The 20,370-nt window shown below is 54.3% G+C and overlaps 1 protein-coding gene across 9 annotated transcripts in view; it reads left to right on the forward strand.

Annotated features, from left to right (window-relative positions):
• Window positions 1-20,370, forward strand: part of Atp2b2 (ATPase plasma membrane Ca2+ transporting 2) — a 326,081-nt gene that overhangs the window by 300,861 nt on the left and 4,850 nt on the right. For 4 of the 9 annotated variants that reach the window (XM_028863952.2, XM_028863954.2, XM_028863957.2 and 1 more), the window contains 6 exons: window positions 5,820-5,926; window positions 6,433-6,624; window positions 8,922-9,135; window positions 10,440-10,651; window positions 10,748-10,855; window positions 12,956-13,138. In XM_028863952.2, the coding sequence (XP_028719785.1) occupies window positions 5,820-5,926; window positions 6,433-6,624; window positions 8,922-9,135; window positions 10,440-10,651; window positions 10,748-10,855; window positions 12,956-13,138 (1,016 nt within the window). Of the gene's footprint in view, window positions 1-5,819; window positions 5,927-6,432; window positions 6,625-8,921; window positions 9,136-10,439; window positions 10,652-10,747; window positions 10,856-12,955; window positions 13,139-14,732; window positions 14,909-18,801; window positions 18,857-20,370 lie in introns of all 9 variants that reach the window. The other 5 variants (XM_028863955.2, XM_028863958.2, XM_028863959.2 and 2 more) reach the window with 3 other exon arrangements.

Below are 20,370 nucleotides of genomic sequence, written 5' to 3' on the forward strand. Positions count from 1 at the left end.
GCCCAGAACCAACCCGGCCTGAGCCAAGCCTCATTTTGCATGGCATTGCAGTTTCCCCGAAGAAAGGAAGAGGGCACACCAGGGATTCTCCTCACATGAGGACGGGTCCCCTGGGGGAAGGGGGCATGGGAGGCTGGGAGACTCTCTTCTGATCCTCCAACTTCCTCTCGGTAGCAGTGGGCCTGGGCCTGGGGCTTCAGATCACCTGGCAGGAGGGCTGACTGGGCTAAGAAGTGTTCTAGTCCATGTGCGTAAAGCCTCTTATGCCGACCTTCAGAACCCGTCCAGCTCTTTCATGCCTTAGCAGTATTTACTGTTCCTTGTCATCTGAAAGGCAGCCCACCCTCCTCCTCAGTCAGCTCCCAGACCGACCATCCCTTGTGAACAGACCCAAAGGATGAGAAGTCTTGGGAAAAGCGGAAGGCTAGAACCTTTCTGCCTGCCATGACCACGCACAAGCCTCAGCAGCACCGGCCAGCAATTCCTCTAGTCACAGCCCTGGTTCACAGGACTCCTACTACCCTCTCTGAGGCCTTGGCAAGTCTGTCCACTCTGGGTCTTGGTTTCCCCATCTGTAAACTGTCCAGAGGGTGGGTTTCTTACTTCTGCCTGGGATCACCCCTAGGCATCTTAGATTCATGTGTCATAAAGATGGAAGCAGAGGTGGCCTGTGGATAGAAGCATGGAACCCCAGGACAACGGACAACAGAGGACTCTAGCTCACCCTCGTCCCTCACGCACAGACCGCAGCAGAGGACTCTAGCTCATCCTCATCCCTCACTCACAGACTCTCCAGCAGAGGACTCTAGCTCACCCTCACACCTCACTAACTCATCGATTCACTCCCTGACTCTGTCACTGAGCATTTATGGAAGAACTACTGTGTGCTCTAGCTGGTCCTTCACTATGGACAGCCCAGGTTCCACAGGATGAGTTCCACAGCACAGGTTCCACAGCACAGGTTCCACAGGATGAGTTCCACAGCACAGGTTCCACAGTACAGGTTCCACAGTACAGGTTCCGCACACAGGTTTCATAGCACAGGTTCCACAGCACAGGTTCCACAGTACAGGTTCCACAGCACAGGTTCCACAGCACAGGTTCCACAGGATGGGTTCCACAGCACAGGTTCCACAGCACAGGTTTCATAGCACAGGTTCCACAGCACAGGTTCCACAGCACAGGTTCCACAGCACAGGTTCCACAGCACAGGTTCCACAGGATGGGTTCCACAGCACAGGTTCCACAGTACAGGTTCCACAGCACAGGTTTCATAGCACAGGTTCCACAGCACAGGTTCCACAGCACAGGTTCCACAGGATGGGTTCCACAGCACAGGTTCCACAGGATAAGTTCCACAGCACAGGTTCCACAGTACAGGTTCCACAGCACAGGTTTCACAGCACAGGTTCCACAGCACAGGTTCCACAGCACAGGTTCCACAGCATGGGTTCCACAGCACGGGTTCCACAGGATGAGTTCCATAGCACAGGTTCCACAGGATGAGTTCCACAGGACAGGTTCCACAGCACAGGTTCCATAGCACAGGTTCCACAGCACAGGTTCCACAGCACAGGTTCCACAGGATGGGTTCCACAGCACAGGTTCCACAGGATGAGTTCCACAGCACAGGTTCCACAGGATGGGTTCCACAGCACAGGTTCCACAGCATGGGTTCCACAGCACAGGTTCCACAGGATGAGTTCCATAGCACAGGTTCCACAGTACAGGTTCCACAGCATGGGTTCCACAGCACAGGTTTCATAGCACAGGTTCCACAGCACAGGATCCACAGCACAGGTTCCACAGCACAGGTTCCACAGGAGGAGTTCCACAGCACAGGTTCCACAGGACAGGTTCCACAGGATGGGTTCCACAGCACAGGTTCCACAGGATGGGTTCCACAGCACAGGTTCCACAGCACGGGTTCCACAGCACAGGTTCCACAGAACAGGTTCCACAGGATGAGTTCCACAGCACAGGTTCCACAGGACAGGTTCCACAGCACAGGTTCCACAGCACAGGTTCCACAGCATGGGTTCTACAGGATGAGTTCCACAGCACAGGTTCCACAGCACAGGTTCCACAGGACAGGTTCCACAGCACAGGTTCCACAGCATGGGTTCCACAGCACGGGTTCCACAGGATGGGTTCCACAGCATGGGTTCCACAGCACAGGTTCCACAGGATGGGTTCCACAGCACAGGTTCCACAGGATGAGTTCCATAGCACAGGTTCCACAGGATGAGTTCCACAGGACAGGTTCCACAGCACAGGTTCCACAGCACAGGTTCCACAGGATGGGTTCCACAGCACAGGTTCCACAGGATGAGTTCCACAGCACAGGTTCCACAGTACAGGTTCCACAGCACAGGTTCCACAGGATGGGTTCCACAGCACAGGTTCCACAGGATGAGTTCCACAGCACAGGTTCCACAGTACAGGTTCCACAGTACAGGTTCCACAGCACAGGTTTCATAGCACAGGTTCCACAGCACAGGTTCCACAGGAGGAGTTCCACAGCACAGGTTCCACAGGACAGGTTCCACAGCACAGGTTCCACAGGATGGGTTCCACAGGACAGGTTCCACAGCACAGGTTCCACAGCACAGGTTCCACAGCACAGGTTCCACAGCACAGGTTCCACAGTACAGGTTCCACAGCACAGGTTCCACAGGATGGGTTCCACAGCACAGGTTCCACAGGATGAGTTCCACAGCACAGGTTCCACAGTACAGGTTCCACAGTACAGGTTCCACAGCACAGGTTTCATAGCACAGGTTCCACAGCACAGGTTCCACAGTACAGGTTCCACAGCACAGGTTTCATAGCACAGGTTCCACAGCACAGGTTCCACAGGATGAGTTCCACAGGACAGGTTCCACAGCACAGGTTCCACAGCACAGGTTCCACAGCATGGGTTCCACAGCACGGGTTCCACAGGATGGGTTTCACAGCACAGGTTCCACAGGATGAGTTCCACAGCACAGGTTCCACAGTACAGGTTCCACAGCACAGGTTCCACAGCACAGGTTCCACAGGATGGGTTCCACAGCACAGGTTCCACAGGATGAGTTCCACAGCACAGGTTCCACAGTACAGGTTCCACAGTACAGGTTCCACAGCACAGGTTTCATAGCACAGGTTCCACAGCACAGGTTCCACAGCACAGGTTCCACAGTACAGGTTCCACAGGACAGGTTCCACAGCACAGGTTCCACAGGATGGGTTCCACAGCACAGGGTCCACAGGATGGGTTCCACAGCACAGGTTCCACAGGACAGGTTCCACAGCACAGGTTCCACAGGATGGGTTCCACAGCACAGGTTCCACAGGATGGGTTCCACAGCACAGGTTCCACAGCATGGGTTCCACAACACAGGTTCCACAGCACAGGTTCCACAGGATGAGTTCCACAGGACAGGTTCCACAGCACAGGTTCCACAGGACAGGTTCCACAGCACAGATTCCACAGCACGGGTTCCACAGCATGGGTTCCACAGCACGGGTTCCACAGGATGAGTTCCACAGCACAGGTTCCACAGCACAAGTTCCACAGGATGGGTTCCACAGCACAGGTTCCACAGGATGAGTTCCACAGCACAGGTTCCACAGCACAGGTTCCACAGGATGGGTTCCACAGGACAGGTTCCACAGCACAGGTTCCACAGCACAGGTTCCACATCACAGGTTCCACAGGATGAGTTCCACAGGACAGGTTCCACAGCACAGGTTCCACAGGACAGGTTCCACAGCACAGGTTCCACAGCATGGGTTCCACAGCACGGGTTCCACAGGATGAGTTCCACAGCACAGGTTCCACAGCATGGGTTCCACAGCATGGGTTCCACAGCATGGGTTCCACAGCATGGGTTCCACAGCACAGGTTCCACAGCATGGGTTCCACAGCACGGATTCCACAGGATGAGTTCCACAGCACAGGTTCCACAGCCCAGGTTCCCAGCATGGGTTCCACAGCACGGGTTCCACAGCACAGGTTTCATAGCACAGGTTCCACAGCACAGGTTCCACAGGACAGGCACTAAGCCATATCACTGCACAATGCAAAAGTTCTCCTCCAGCCACTGGACTCCTGCTCAGGCTGGAGAGGATGTGAAGTCCACGGGTGGGGTGGGGGCAGGGGGCAGCTCTGTGTTCCAGACAGCACAGGGAACTACGCTGTGCAGAGTCCCTGGTGTCATTTGAGAAAGAACAAGAGGAGACCAAGGGAGATTGACCTTGGCCATCATGGGCCAGTGGCACTGTCACCTGGCGGGGGACCGGGGGGAATACATAGGAAGGCCAAGAAAGGAAGAATAATGTATAGGTATAGGAAGCTCAATCTGCTTTAGGAGAGTGACCTGAAGGCAGAGGGGTCACTGGGATGTTCTAAAGGCAACAGCTGCCATATGATTGGGTGGTGCAATGCAGTATTTGTGGGTAGATGAATCCAAGTAGGTTATGTGTGGATCTGATGTGGAGAGAAACAGCAGGGAATCCCATAAGATGCTCCTGTACAGACCCTGTTTACAGGCCCACACCCCTTACCTGGGTGTCAGGCATGACAGACCCAGGGAGATTCTAACATTTAATGTAAGACTTCTGAGCCAGGGCCTCTGACATTCTAGTAGTACCATCTGCGACAGACAGCCATTGAGCCAAGACAATGTGGGCCTCAGCTAGAGCCCTGTGGGGTGATGGGCATATGGGGGGCAGGGAAGCCTCAGAAGAGGAAGAACCCAGGGCACCCACCTATGTGTTGGTAGAAATAAGACCATTAGATGCTGGGCGAAGGTAGCACACACCTTTAATCCTAGCACTCAAGAGGCAGAGGCAGGTGGATCTCTGATTTTGAGGCCAGACTGGTCTACAGAGCGAGTTCCAGGGCAGCCAGGGATACACAGAGAAACCCTGTCTCAAAAAAAAAAGACCATTAGAGACCAGAGAGATGAGTGGAGAAGGGTTACCCAGGGAGCACAGCGGGGAAGCCTACAGAGAAGAGCATGGTCCACTGTGGGACCAGCTGCTGAGAGGCCAGGAGAAACAGGATCGAGATATGACCACAGGGAGGCGCCAAGGAACCATGCAGTGTAGGCCCTGGTGAGTTCCTTGCCTTGGAGGAGCCCAATGCTGGCCAAGGACCCAGGAGAGTCAAAGATTGACCTGCCAGCTTCAGGGATAGGAGTCCAAACAGGCTGAGCCTGGGACAGTGGGATTAGCCAGGATGACTCCCAAGGAACCAGGCATGGAGGCTGGGCTTTGGGTGGGATAGAAGGAATGTTGTCCCAAACCTGGGAACTTGTCTCCTGCCTCCGCAGGCTGCTGCTGTTTGCCTGGCACAGACAGGGCAATGCCTGCATGTGGTCAAGGAGGCCGACAGCCACAGTGATGGCATGAGGGGCTGTGGTTTCCACCAATTATTTCACTGACGATGTGTGTGCAGAGAGAGGTCAAAACCAGTGGGGCAGGATCACTAGCCAAGGGCATGGCCATGGCCTCCCTGTGTGTGACTGGAGTTCCTGGGTAGAAGGTACTGGAAAAGCAGATGTGGGAGTCCCTGAAGGTGCACAGAACTCCTGGGTCTGGGCAGAATAGCTAGGGGATTGTGTTTCTAGGTAGGATGGCCAAGGACTTCGAGAGCAAAGACAGCGCTGGAGGATGGGCAGCCCCAAGGCAACCTGGGCTAATGAGGAGCCTGGTACCTCTGGAGTACTGGGAAGAGCAGTGATGGGAGGGACTGGCTGGACAGACAGGACAGAAGGCCATGCTGAGGCCCAGAGCTGGCCCTGGGGCCCTGAGCACACCCTCTTGCCCCCTAGGCATCATTGACAGCACACACACTGAGCAGCGGCAGGTGGTGGCTGTGACGGGGGATGGGACCAACGACGGACCGGCTCTCAAGAAGGCAGATGTGGGCTTCGCAATGGTAAGAGGAGCTCAGAGAGGGGCTTCCGGTCTGATTGGGTCTCCAAGGCGAGGATGGCAGGGCTTGGACTCCACAGCTTCACACCGGCTTGTGGGACTCTGTGTACACACTTCACACTCACCCTCACCATCCACCTTGTACTCAACCAAAGCTTTTGAGCCCCAGCCTAGCCTCAGAGGGTTTCCTGAAGGGTGCAGGCAGTGCCCTGCTAGGTGCTGGGTGCTTAGAGGTCAAGGAGGAATGCGGCAAGGCCAGGCTTCCTTGGGGAGAAAGTTGGGCCTCAGAGGGGTGGCTGTGTGCACATGTGTATATATGTGTAAATGTTTGTATGCATGTACACATGTATATGCATATACACATGTGCGTTTCTGTGTGGTCTGAATGATCTGGTTCCTTTAGGTCAGGAATGAGGTGCACAGGACTAAGGCTGTGTAAGGTAAGAATGGCCATATAGAGCCGCTCACCTCCGTGGCTGCCCCACCAGGCTCCTGTCCCTGTCCCCACAGGGTATTGCAGGCACAGATGTGGCAAAGGAGGCCTCAGACATCATCCTGACGGACGACAACTTCAGCAGCATCGTCAAGGCAGTGATGTGGGGCCGTAATGTCTATGATAGCATCTCCAAATTCCTGCAGTTCCAGCTGACTGTCAACGTGGTGGCCGTGATTGTGGCCTTCACGGGTGCCTGCATCACACAGGTGGGTCCCGGGAGCCTCACACCCGAGGCTGGGAAGGGGCAGCCTCCAGGACGTCCTAGGCTGTTGGAATCACAGCGCTGGGGATGGACACATGTGGTGTGCCTCACAAGAACAGGACTCCATCATAGTCTTCCATGAAGCCACCAGCCCTCTGCAGTTTAGAAATGAGGCATGGAGAGGTAGTGTGATTCGGGTGGCCCCAGAAATGAGGGGTATGAGACCTCATGCCCATCTGGCCACCTGCAGCAGCCTGACCCTTGCTCCGGGAGCTGGCAGAAATGTGGACAGAGGCAGGCAGGCCCAAGAGACATCAGTTGGCCAGCTGAGGACCCAGATCCAGCCAGGCTCTGTGGGGCCTTCGCTCCAGAGTGGAGTGGATTAGGAGAGGTGGGGTTGGGTGGAGGAGGCAATGGGGTTCTGTCTGTCTGTCTAGATCACTGCTACTAGGTCCTCAGCAGGCTGCTCACTGAGGCAGGTGGAGCCAGGTGGAGCGAGTACCATTTCACAGAGGCAGAAACAGACTCAGAGGAGAGAGTGGCCAGACATTCAGCCTGGCTCCTGATATCTCCTGACATTAGAACCAGACTGCATCTCCCAGGAGCTGGCTTTCTGGCCTGGGGAAAGAGAGTGACTTCAGTTCTAAGGGAGTCTTGGAGCGGTGACTACTCCCAGTCACCACCTGGGTACACAAGCTCCTACCCATAGGGGAACCCAGAATCCAATGTGCAGCCATCCCCAAAGGCCACGTGGCCACATGGCCCATAGGCTCCCCTTTGCTGTAACCCTCACCATGGTGATGCCACGCAAGCCCTGAGAGCTGGGTTGAGGGTTCCCGTTCTGCTTAAAGGGCCTCTCTCCTGGTCTGTGGATGAAAAGCTCCCTCTAGTGGTACCTTGGAGACATTTGCCATGACAACTTCCCGGAGCCTGGATTGATGCCAGTAAGAAAGCAGATTCAGAGACAAGGATCAGTTGGCCCGAGGTCCCTGACTGAGCAGGGCCAGGCAGGCTTTGGTGAGAAAACCGCACACCTGACCCTGAGGTTCTTGTATCAGATAGCATGGGAGGGCAGGGGAAAGCCCAGAGCCGCAGCCCTACCGGGCAGGGGTGAGGCAGGAGGAGCAGCAAGGGAAACACAGGGAAGGCAGACAGGCAAGAAGCAGTTAAGCTTTCAGAATGGAAGAGCTTCCTGGAGGGGTGTCCATGGCCACAAGACTCAAGGGTAGAGCCAATGGCAAGGGACAGAGGGCTCTGGATAGAAGGAGGCCGGGTGTGGGAGAGGTTTGTCCCCGACAGGTGACAGGTGTGCACGGGACCTAGAAGGCAGATGTAAAAGGAAGAGAGTGACTAGGAGGCTGGGGCCAAGAGAGGCCGGAGGAGGGCGTCCCTCGGTGTGCCGTGAAAGTCACAGATGGGGGCTGGAGGGATGGCTCGCCGGTTAAGAGCGCTGGCTGCTCTTCCAGAGGACCCAGGTTCAATTCCCAGCACCCACATGGCAGTTCACACCTGTCTGTGACTCCAGTTCTAGGGGATCCGATACCATCACACAGACATGCGTGCAGGCAAAACACTGATGTACATAAAATAAATAGAGAAAAAAATTGTAAGTCACATATGACTTTAGGGAAAGGTATGGGGTGAAGACAAGGCCAGCTCTGCCTGCGGTGGGCAAGGCCTGTAGTCGTGATGAGGGAAGGGACCAGCTCCTTCAGTCAGTGTACACTGGGGATGTTCTGTCCAGCCTGGTTTCAGCAGAGTGAATCTGACGGTGTCCACACCAGCATGGTTGTGGCGATCACCTCTGGCCTCTGTGTCAGCTTTCTGGTTTTCTTACTTGACAGACTTCCTATCATGATAGTACATTTCTTTTGGAATCATAGTTATAAAAACCAACTTAAGAGGGTGAGAAGTAAAGTGGAATTGGTAGCAGAGGTCCAGAACACGATCTCCAGGACAGGAGAGACCTGAGCCCCTGAGACTGAAGGGCTGAGGCGGTGGGGTGCTAAGAGGGGGAGTGGTGGCTTCCGACAGGAAGGGAGTGGGGCAAGGATGTGGCTGAGTCAACCAGAAATCAGGGAGCTGTGGCCACTGAGCCTGTGGGCCCAGGACAGAGGTGGGCAGTTCATACCGCTCCCCACAGAAGCTTCAAGAACCTGCCACACACATGCTCAGAGGACCGAAGCTGGGGCAGCCTGCAGCCTGTAGTGGGAACCTGCTGAGACCCGGCAGCATTGCCCATCCTGTGCTAGGACCGTGGTGGCTCACCATGTGACGGTCCCCTCCCTGCCTCTGTTGTAGGACTCCCCCCTCAAGGCCGTGCAGATGCTTTGGGTGAACCTCATCATGGACACGTTTGCCTCCCTGGCACTGGCCACGGAGCCGCCCACCGAGACGCTGCTCCTGAGGAAACCTTACGGCCGCAACAAGCCGCTCATCTCCCGGACCATGATGAAGAACATCCTGGGCCACGCCGTTTACCAGCTCACCCTCATCTTCACCCTGCTCTTTGTGGGTGAGCACCCCAGTCCTTGCCCCTCTGTGGCCGGGTCGCCAACTTCTTGGATGCACCATGGCCCGCATCCAACATCTGGCTTTACACATGCCATCCTGTGTACACCATGGGAAAACTGAGGCATAAGAGGAAAATGTAGATTGCAGCACGCTGGGCTGTCCTGGGCTGGCTGACTTCAAAGCCAATTGTAGTGCTAAGCACACACCATCAGAGGCAGCAGCAGCCAGGACTGATGAAAGTCTTGTTAGCCCCTGAGAGCCAGGCCCTGGGCCAAGCCACCTGGCCCTTCTCTGACCCCCTTCTAGCAACTCCTTACCCCGGGAAGATGTCTTCATGGAGACTTTCCTAGGGAGGGACACACAGCCTGCTCAGCTCCCTCAGCCACTCAGAGAGGCTGCACCTTAGTCAGCTTTCCTTCATTGAAATAAAGTCCCTGAGATCATGTGGACTCTGTCTAGGAGGTCACATCCAGATGACTCCATTGTTTGGGGCCAGTAACAAGACAGGGGCACACAGTGAAGAAAAATTCCTCACCCCATGGCCAGAAGCAGAGAGGGGTGTGGGCCCAGGTCCTAATGCCCTGAAAGCACCCACCAGGCTCCACCTCCTAGAGGCTCACCACCTATGAGAGTCAGGGAATGTGGTAGGGTCTTTGCTCAGTTTGTATCAAGCCCTTGGTTCCATCCTAAGCACCACAAGCAGGGTGTGGCGGTGCCTGCCTGTGACTCCAGCACTCAGGAAGCAGAGGCAGGAGCATCATAAGTCTAAGGTTATCTTTGGCTACATCACGAGTTCAAGGGCAGTTTGGGCCCCGTGAGACCCTGGTTCCATTACCTCCCCAGAGCACCGTAGTCTGGGCACCAGGTCAAATACCTGGGTCTCCAGGCCGTGGTTGCTTAAGCTATAGTGGCTTACCTCAAGGATTTGTGTCCTTCCAGTACATTTATAACCAACGTTGCTTTGTAATGCAGGTGGCCATTTATCCTCCAGAGCAGCGGTCCTCACCCTTCCTAATGCTGCGACCCTTTAATACAGTTCCTCATGTGGTGGTGACCCCCAACCATAACATTATTTTCATTGCTACTTCATAACCGTAATTTTGCTACTGTTATGAATTGTAATGTAAATATCTAGTATGCAGGATATCTGATATCTGACACCTGTGAAAGGATTGTTTGACCCCCCCCAAAGAGGTCATGGCCCACAGGTTGAGAACCATTGATCTACAGACAGGATTGGCTCACTGAGCCATCACCACGGGCCACACCCCATCCCCTGCCTCAGCCTGGCCCCACCCTCTGCAGGTGAGAAGATGTTCCAGATTGACAGTGGGAGGAACGCGCCGCTGCACTCGCCACCCTCAGAGCACTACACCATCATCTTCAACACCTTCGTCATGATGCAGCTTTTCAACGAGATCAACGCCCGCAAGATCCACGGCGAGCGCAACGTCTTCGACGGAATCTTCCGGAACCCTATCTTCTGCACCATCGTCCTGGGCACGTTTGCCATCCAGGTACCCAGCCCCCACCTAACCTGGGCTGGGCAAGGCGGGGGCTCCCCAGCCCTCCGTGCCATCTCCGTGTCTGTCCCTCCGATCTCTGACCTGCAGATAGTGATCGTGCAGTTTGGCGGGAAGCCCTTCAGTTGTTCCCCGCTCCAGCTGGACCAGTGGATGTGGTGCATCTTCATCGGCCTGGGAGAGCTGGTCTGGGGCCAGGTCGGTGTGTGGGGAGGGGGGGTGCGGGTGGACAGAGGGGGCCTTGAAAGCGAGGGGAGAGGAAGAGCACCAGGACTGGTCTTGGCTGTGACATGTCCACACCAGGGAAAGCCATCCCTAACACGGAGCATCATAGCAAGTTGGCCCAAGGCTCCAAATGCAGGCCACGTGGGTACCAGCACTCTGATTTTGACCTTTTATCTGTAACTTGCTGCTGCTGGTGTTTTCTTTTTTAAATTGTAGCAGTTTTCTTTAACATAAGTAGATGTCCAAAGGCAATGCTGTATTACTGGCATGACTTGCCATAAACCAAAGCTTATGAAAAATGTAATATAAGAAGCATGATGCTAAGGCACCAAGGCTGCCTCAGTGCTTGGGCCTGCCACGGCTCAGAACCTGAAGCCAACATGCCAAAAGGGGGATCATCTAGTGGTATCCTAAGGGCAGTGACCTAATGGCACCGAGCAGGGACGTGTCCTGCCATGTTACAGTGTGACTTGGGGTAGGCCTGTGGCTATCTGAGCATCTCCTAAATTGAAGGTGCTCTCTCATGGCCACTCCATCTCTCACCCTAGAACATTCTTCCACCTGCTTCATTCTCTCTATCTGCCCAAGTTCTAGGCACACACACACATGTGCATGCACATACATGTATACACACACCATCACACTGCTGATAGCTTGAGTCTCAGTCTCCTGACCCAGGACAGTACATAGGAGAAGTGTCTTTGTCCGTAAACTGAGATAAAAGGACTTTATTCCCAAGGTGCCCAGACATCCAGGCAGTGGACTCATCATAGGCCTAAGATGATTTTCTTCTTCAAGTTTTCTCTAGGCTAGAGTAAGAAACCACAGCAGTGAGCCAGATATGGTAGCACACATTTGTAATCCTAGCACTCAGGAGGTTGAGGCAGGAGGATTGCATATTTGAAGGCAATATGGACTGCATATCCAGACCCCATCACAAAGAATCAAAACAAAAGGAGGAGAAGGTGGCGATACAGTGGCGGCTTGTGTTGTGGCTCACGCCTGTAATCCCAGCACTCGGGAGGTTGAGGTAGATGATCTCCACTGGTTCGATGCCAGCCTGGTCTACATGGTAAAACCCTGTCTCAAAAACCCAGAGAGACAGAGAGTATAAAGGGAACCACTTCCCAGCCTTTTGGCTAAGACTAAGTATAGAAATTACAGTGGCCAATGTTAACTGAAAGATAAAGTTCAGATCCATCCAAAATGGCCTGTGGCATATCTTTGGAGCATTAAGAACTAAGTTTGGGCCGGGCGGTGGTGGCGCATGCCTTTAATCCCAGCACTCGGGAGGCAGAGGCAGGCAGATCTCTGTGAGTTCGAGGCCAGCCTGGTCTACAGAGTGAGTTCCAGGACAGCCAGGGCTACACAGAAACCCTGCCTCTAAAAACAAACAACAACAAAAACCTACTAAATTTGATTAGGACCCTCCCCCTATTTCCTGGGCACCTGGAGGCCTGCGTCCTGAGGGGTCCCTCGACATCTAGGGGAATAAACTCATGAGTACCAAGGCTGATGCCAGTAGCCAGCACTGACCCTGAACTTCCAGAGAGCCTGAGCGAGTAGTGGTCCAGCCTTGCCTGCCCTCACAGGTGTAAGGGCCTCTGATGTCTGACTCTCAGGCCTCAGCCTGGGGAAAATAAGAATGAGTGTGTCCCCCACACATCCTGCCTTCAGGCCCAGGACACCTTGTGCTCACTGAAGGACATCCACAGAAGTGTCTCTACAGCACGTACATAGTACCTGCCTGGGCCCTCACAACTCCTAAGCTACCAATAGGAGTCCAGAGCTCAGCAGGGGAACTTGACTTGCCTTGTGTCACATGACCCAGGTATTCCTGGGGTACTCTGAGTCACAGTGGCCAGTTCCTCAAGGCCAACTTGTTCCATTCTGTCCAACAAGTGGAGTATAAAGGCCATTAATAAGAAACAATAAAGTTAGAATGGGAGGCGGGTTAAAAAGGGAGCTTATCATGTGACTGGGAAACAGGTAAGCAAAAAAGGAGGGAATGGGACTCAGGGACCGGGAAGAGAGTCCTCAGTCCTGACCCTTTGCTGGGTACATCCCTTGCAGGTCATTGCCACCATCCCTACCAGCAGACTGAAGTTTCTGAAGGAGGCGGGGCGGCTCACACAGAAGGAGGAGATTCCTGAGGAGGAGTTAAATGAGGACGTGGAGGAAATAGACCACGCAGAGCGGGAGCTTCGCCGTGGCCAGATCCTGTGGTTCCGGGGCCTGAATCGGATCCAGACACAGGTGCGGGGAACTCCTAGGGCTGGGCCAGACTTGAGGGTGTGGCCAGTGCGTCCCATTGCCCCCTCACACTCTGAAGTGAGGGAGGGTGGCCACAGGAGCCATGTCCGTCATGTGCCCTCAGAAGAGTCCTCACTATCCCTCCAGCCATGAGTGCACGCACACACATCACTTCTGCTATACAAGCAGCGTGCAACCTGAGGAAGATCATTGCCTTCTTAGACTAGCCAGGGGTTGACACGAGTCTCACCCACCATGGTTTTCTAGAGGGAGCCCCTGAGAGAATGGGGGTGGCTATGAGGGCTGAGGTGAGTGAGGGTTCTATTGTGGCTGGGTGGCAACCAGGAGGGGCAGACAATACTGGAGGGAAACTGCCAGCCAGGGACCTTTACAGACATGCACACACCCTCTGCCTCTGTGAGGGTCTTTAAGCACTGCCCTTGACCCCACCTAGATGTGGAACAAAGGTAAAAATCCCCATATACAGAGGTATACATGCAAGCCAAGCTTACACATGGGAACATATGAGCACAGGGCCTGCCCAGCCAGAAGCAGGCTTCTGCCTCAGAACAAAAGCTACGTGGCCACTGTGTGGTACATGATGGTGCAGGAAGGCCACACACATGCACATTCCATGTTCTCCCAAAGCCCCCCCCCTCCGTGCCTGGAGCAGGTGTAGTTTATGAATGTGCTGTGGGAAACCAAGAAAGAGATCTCTTGCCCAGAAAGACATCAACCTCTGATCCCTCACCCGAGCAATCCGGGCAAGTGATGCATGGACCAATCACTGTTTCCACGGACTTCAGCAAAAAGTTCTACTGAGGTGCCTTACACCGCACGGGGACTCGTTAGACCCTGCGGCCCCTGCACTGCCCACCTGGCATTTAGGGGAGTGGGTTTTAGACTCACAACTGCCTCACACAGACCCGGGCTCTCCTGCTGTGACCAGGACCGGGGCAGCCCCTATTTCCTGGGAGGCTTACAGTAGGTGGCACTGCCCCACAGGCCTCACACCTCAGGAGCAAGAGGGGACTACAGTCCCCTGATGGTTATAGTCCTGAGTGGGTGTGAGTCACCCTAGTCTGCCTTCCCCGAACTCTGTGGTGGGCTTGGTACTATGCCTCTTACCTCTGCCGGCTGGCTGGCATTGCCCTTCCTTAAGAAGAAGAAGAAACAGGACTTTCCCAAGGTCACCTAGCTAGTAAATCAGGAGAGCGAGACCTCGGCCCAAGGTCTCACTCCATCGCTCTGGCTCTATGCCCAAAGCCGCTCTTCCGATCCGACCCGACACCTCCGCCCCAGCCCCTGAGCCACTACGGAGGGAAGAGGCCACACCCCGCTCCCCCTCCCTCCCTCCCACCCCTGCTTGGGACAACCCCCACCCCCACCCCGGGGCCTACAGATGGGCCCGGCGCTGAGCAGACGTCTTCCCGAACCTCCTCGGAGTGTGTCTGGTATTTCCGTTTTAAGTGGTGTCGTCCTTGTCGCCGTGGCTGCGGCTGTTGTGTGAACGTTGCGCGCGCCCGTCAGTTGTGCAGCTGTGGTGTTTGTTCGTTTCTTCTCGCCGCAACTTGTCTCGTTCTCTCCTCCGTTGCAGATTGAAGTAGTCAATACTTTCAAGAGCGGGGCCTCCTTCCAGGGGGCCCTGCGGAGACAGTCCTCCGTCACCAGCCAGAGCCAGGACGTAGCCAGTCTCTCTAGCCCTAGTCGCGTGTCGTTATCCAATGCTCTTTCCTCTCCGACCAGCCTTCCTCCTGCTGCAGCTGGGCGTGAGTGTGACTCCTTACCGCCTCCGCTGGCGCCACCAATGCCAGCTCCTGGGCGGGCAGGCGGGCCGGGGCCGGGAACCCAGAGGACATGGGGGGACAGGGGTCACTGTGAGGCCCAGGGGCTGAAGGGCCACAGCCACTGAAGACAGTTTCGTTGGTCAAGAGTTCTCAGGCAGCCGTGGGGTTTAGTTGGGTGTCGAGGACTGTAACTGGCGGTGGGCCGTTAGGGTTAAAAGCAGTCAACAGGTCTGAGTCTGTCATAGGGTCACAACGTAGTCAAGAAGGTTCTGGAACTCGAGGGTCCCAGTCCCCCTCAGCACCCGAGGCCAGAAGGTACCAGTCACCAAGAGAGGCACAGAGCGCCCCTCACTCGGGTGTCTTACCTGGTCAGGAAACAGTCAGAGTGCTCTGACTGAGAGGTCTTGCAGTCAGTCAAAGGGTTAATGTGGGTCAAGTGTCGAAGCCTCTCAGGGGTCACAGTCACAGTGGGGACTCAACACAGGAGGGACCCTGAGCCACGCAATCGCTGCAGGTCAAATGTCACAGACAGGAATGACAGACCACCAAGGAAACCACAGCGCTTGTCCACTGAGCACACCAGCTGCCTGACCAACCCTTCCCCCACAGTGTGGGGAGCATGCTGAAGTCCTGGTCCCTTCCTGAAAGAGACAAGGCTCCTGTTCCATCCATCTGATCTCAAGTAGAAAATGGTGGGGCACATATATCCTACCAGGGCACCGGCTAGTCCCGAAAGATCTAGTCTACCCCGATTGTTTTCTTCTTACTGAGAGGTAGCCTGGGACTCTGACCTCCTCTTCATTTCCCTTCTGCCCAGCACATCTGCCCACCACTTCTGACCTAGGGCTCCTCATCTCTGGCTTTGTATAGATCTTTGCTGGACCTCTCTAGGGCCTCAGGTACCTCCATTCAAACCTTCCCAAAGTACACGAACCATCAATTCCAGCCTTTTTTTTTTTTTTCCCAAGACAGGGTTTCTCTGTGTAGTTTTGGTGCCTGTCCTGGATCTTGCTCTGTAGCCCAGGCTGGCCTCAAACTCACAGAGATCTGCCTGGCTCTGCCTCCTGAGTGCTGAGATTAAAGGCGTGCGCCACCATCACCCGGCCAGTTGCGGCCTTTTAACGTAGACGCAACCTGTGTGCTGCCCCAGCCAGCCTTTAGGTTTCTTGATGAGAAACAGACTCCATCTCTTGGTGCATTAGAAAGGGCCCCACGCCTATCCCAAACAAGAACACCCAGCCTCACACACCCCTGCCCCTCAGCAGGGAGAATCTGTGTACAGGCCTGGGGTTCTTCCACTGGAGCCCTCTGGCAGGAGGTACAGATCACTGGGAGCCTGTTGATAGTCCATGCTGGTGTCCCATGGTGCTGCCCTCCCTGGTATACAGGATGACAAGGAGGCTGAATGGTGTTCTCTCATTGGCACAAAATGAGCCCAGCTGAGGCAGAGGCACATGTGAGCAGATGGTGTCTGAATCACTGACAAATGGTGGCCAGGTTTTCCCTTCAGAGCAAACAGCCTTCCTCGCCTTTGTGAGTGATCCATGCTCATCTGGCCTTTCTTTCCTCCCTGTCCCATCAACCCAACTCTTGTCTTGCTTGGCACCTCCCATCTTGAAGTATAGTCACCAAGTGTCCCTATGGAGATAGCCCTGTTGGTGACTCCTGTGTTGCCCTGAGTTCTAACTACTAGGATTCTGGCTCCAGGGCATAAGCGTAATCCCTTTTTTTTTTTTCTTTGTTTGTTTTTGCTTCTTTGTTTTTCGAGACAGGGTTTCACTGTGTAGCCCTGACTATCCTACAACTCAACTCTGTAGCTCAGGCTGGCCTGGAACTCACAGAGAGAGCCTCCTGCCCCTGCCTCCTGAGTGCTGGGATTAAAGGTGTGTACCTCCACCGCCCGGCCAACAAGCTAAATGCTTTATTCATCCTGGTTCACCTCTTTCCTTAAGCATAGTACATTACCCTAACCACAACAGAGATCACGTGGCATTCCCAAGCACCCATGCATCCTTGAAGGTCATCCTCGAGTCAGCCCCTCAGCTTAGCACTCATATTCTAAAACAAAAAGCTCTCCTCTCTTCTCGGCATCCTTCTCTGCCTTCCCTCTGCACCACCATAAAGCCATCAAGGAGGCTGTTCCTGACACATTGCTGCAGACAGGCAGGCCAGTGTGCCCCCAGTCTCTTCTTGCTTCCAGACGGACCAATCCCTCCCGAGTTCGATGTGACCCTAACTTTGGAGCAGTCATGGGAAGAAAGACTAGCTGGGGTTGTACCAGAACACTCATCTACCATCCTGGCCCATGAACCTCCATTCCCTCTCAGGGCCGAGAGAGAGGCCAAAAGCAAACTCCCTCACCCAGCCTCCACCACAGTCTCCCACTTGTTCCCTCGGCTCTAAATTCCAGTTTGTAATTCCTAGTCTCTTTGGGCCCTCCGTTGGATGTGAGGTCTCAGAAACAACCTGACCGTCCCTAAGCAGGTTGCACTGGCTCTTAGGAGGATGGCCACCAGTTTAAAGATGCATTTGGATCACCAAGATCACAACTGGGATGTCAAGTAGACAGCCCCTTGTCCTCTGCTTGGGGAATTTCCATAACATCACCTCTTCTGCTCTCCTGGGACTCTGAGGATCCTCTAGATACTACACAAGGTCCTTTTAGGGGTCCAAATGCTTTCTTCCCATAGGAAGGTATGACAGGCGGACAGAAAGGGCGGGGGAACTGGGCCATCAGACTTTCTGCAGGATCTCCCCAGCAGAGGACTGGCCGAGTGCCTGCTGGAGCAAATACCTGGAGTCTGTGTGCCCCAAAGGGAGACAGATTTCTTTCCTTGACGTCATTAAGAGTAGATCACAAAGAGCTAGGATGGGGAAGCTTCTATTGGGGGACTCACTGTGCACCCCTCCACAGCACAGCTGTTAGATGGCCCCAGGCAGACACTACACATGGGGAGACATGGTCAGTTGGGGACGGGACCAGAGCACTCAGGAGAGAACCCAGGGGAATTGCAAGCTTTTCTCATCCTGACTCAAGACTGAACTTGGTCCACCCCACTCCCAGAGGTTCAAGGACACACCACTAATGCCTTACACTTGAGCCCTGCCCAACAGTTCCGCTTCTTTTGCTTCACGTCCATCTTACTGTGAGGAGAGGAGAGTTTCCCAGGGTAGCCAGAGACACTACTTGGCCAAGACCACACAGCAAGGGGAACAGCAGGAGTGTGTTCTGAAGCTCCTCACGCTCCACCCGACACCACTTTCCAAAGAGGCTTGACTCCGGAGCACAGAGGGCGGCCTTAGATCTGGGAGCCAGTGCTGGTACCCACAGCCTTCCAGAGGAGAGGGAGCACCCTTTCCACCAGTGTGGAGAGCAGGGAGGGTATACCCACTGCTGTTCCTCGAGCTCACAGAGACACAAAAGCAGTGCCTGGTCATCCAACACGGCACCAGGCTCATTCACCCAGGTCAGCCTCCCCTTCTCATCCCCTCGGGTCCCTCACCCATCTCAAGCCATCTCTGTCCTTACCAAGTCTGAAGGGGCTCCACATTGAACACTTCAGCCTCACTATGCCAGGGGCAAGACTCTACACACGCACACGCACACGCACACGCACACGCACACGCACGCATGCACGCACGCACACACACAGTCCCAAGTGCCCCCATGTCCCCTTTAGACTTGGGTTTCGAGAAGTGCCAGCGTGCGGCATTTGTGGTGAGGAGCAATGAGGACCTTGGCAAAGAGGAAAGCTGGGTTTCTCCTTAGCATTCTGGTAACTGATTTGGTGCAAGCTTGGGTTGGCAAGGAATTGGCTTGCTTCTGGGGGGACCCTAGAGCTCTCCACTGTCTGAATATTCCATGTCTTTGTTTCCTAGAGGGCTAGAGAACACTGGACACAGAGTTCAGCAAGAGAGAGTGAAATTAAAAGAGGTTGTGAGTCTTTAACCTTGAGCCTGAAATGAATGTGAAGCAATGCCAGACTCTTGGCTTCCTTGAAGCCGGGTAAACATTCGAGTATGCGGAGCCCACCTCAGAACAAGGCTTCTGCCTCCCCAGAGACCCCAGTGGTCAAGAGCTCCAGGTCCCTCAGGCTGTTGAAAGCAAACATCCATAATCCCACCCACTGGCCCCGCCTTGTTCCCTGCCCCCACATTCCCATGAGTCCATGAGTCTTCTGTCCTGAAACCCCTCTTGAGAACAGGCAGGCAGGGGAGATGGAAGAGATTTTTGCTTTTGCTTTTGTTTTTTCTTCCCCTATTTTTTTTTTTCCATTTCAGCTGCAGAGAGAACCGAAGTGGAGTCTTGAGATGGCCATGTCGGGGTGTCCCCAAAAGTCTTGTCCCCACAGTCCTGTCCAGAGCAGTTCATTCTCTCTGTTGTCTCCATGCCAGGGGGAGGGTGGAGGGGCCTCATCTCATTGTGTGTTGTCCCCTCTACGTTGTCGGTCACATGACAAGGACCTGCCACTGTCCCCTGACTCCCTTCATATACTAGGCATTCCAGCCAGCCAGCGTCTTATAGCAAGTCAGCCTCAGAAGGCTGTGCACCAGCTGGACCGATCCCGGGATGGGACATTTGCACTCCCGGTTTGCAGATGAGGGAGCCAGCAGCTGAGTTTTGCCTAGTGTTTGTTTGCCTAGCATACAGAAGGTCCTGGACTAGATCCTTAGTTCCTAAGAAAGCCAGTCAAGAAGTGGAGGTGAAGAGAGTCAGAAGTTCAAGGTCACCCCTGAGGGCAGCCTGGGTCTTATGAGACCTTTTCTTAAAGCAAACAACAAAAAAAGAAAAGATGAGCAAACTAAGGCTATGCCATTGTTGTTGTTGTTGTTATTATTATTATTATTATTATTACTATTATTATTTTCAAGGGCGCAATGGCTTGCTTATCAGATCGTAAAATAAAAATATCTGGGCTGAAGAGATGGCTCAGTGGTTAAGAGCACTGACTGCTCTTTCAGAGGACCTGGGTTCAAGTCCCAGCACCCATGTGGCAGCTCACAACTGTCTGTAACTCCAAGATCTGACACCCTCACACAGTCATACATGCAGCAAAACACCAATGCAAATAAAATATAAATAAAAAATTTTAAAAAAAATCTACAGAAGCTGCATAGGGAATCCAGAGACAAAGACAGTTCAGAGTATCATAGACCACCAGCCCTCAGCTGGCCTGGCTGCACTGGCTCCGGCTTGACAGCTTGCCTGGATCGCAGCAAGCAGAGTTCTCAGGGGTCGCTAGTGTGTAGGGAGGAGACAGGCAGTGCGCTCTGCAGAAAGCAAGCAGAGGTTGTAGCTAGGAGAAGGCTGATGGCGAAGGAGGAGCGGTACTGGGAAGGAAGAGTCGGACAGCAGGGCCCAACTGGGCAGCTGACCATTGCCAAGGTGAATTCTCATCGCTGCAGTCTGACTTAGCTGTGAAGCAGAAAGTCATCCCTCGGCTGTGA

Source organism: Peromyscus leucopus, chromosome 3 (assembly GCF_004664715.2).
Source record: "Peromyscus leucopus breed LL Stock chromosome 3, UCI_PerLeu_2.1, whole genome shotgun sequence".
NCBI classification, from domain to species: Eukaryota; Metazoa; Chordata; class Mammalia; order Rodentia; family Cricetidae; genus Peromyscus; species Peromyscus leucopus.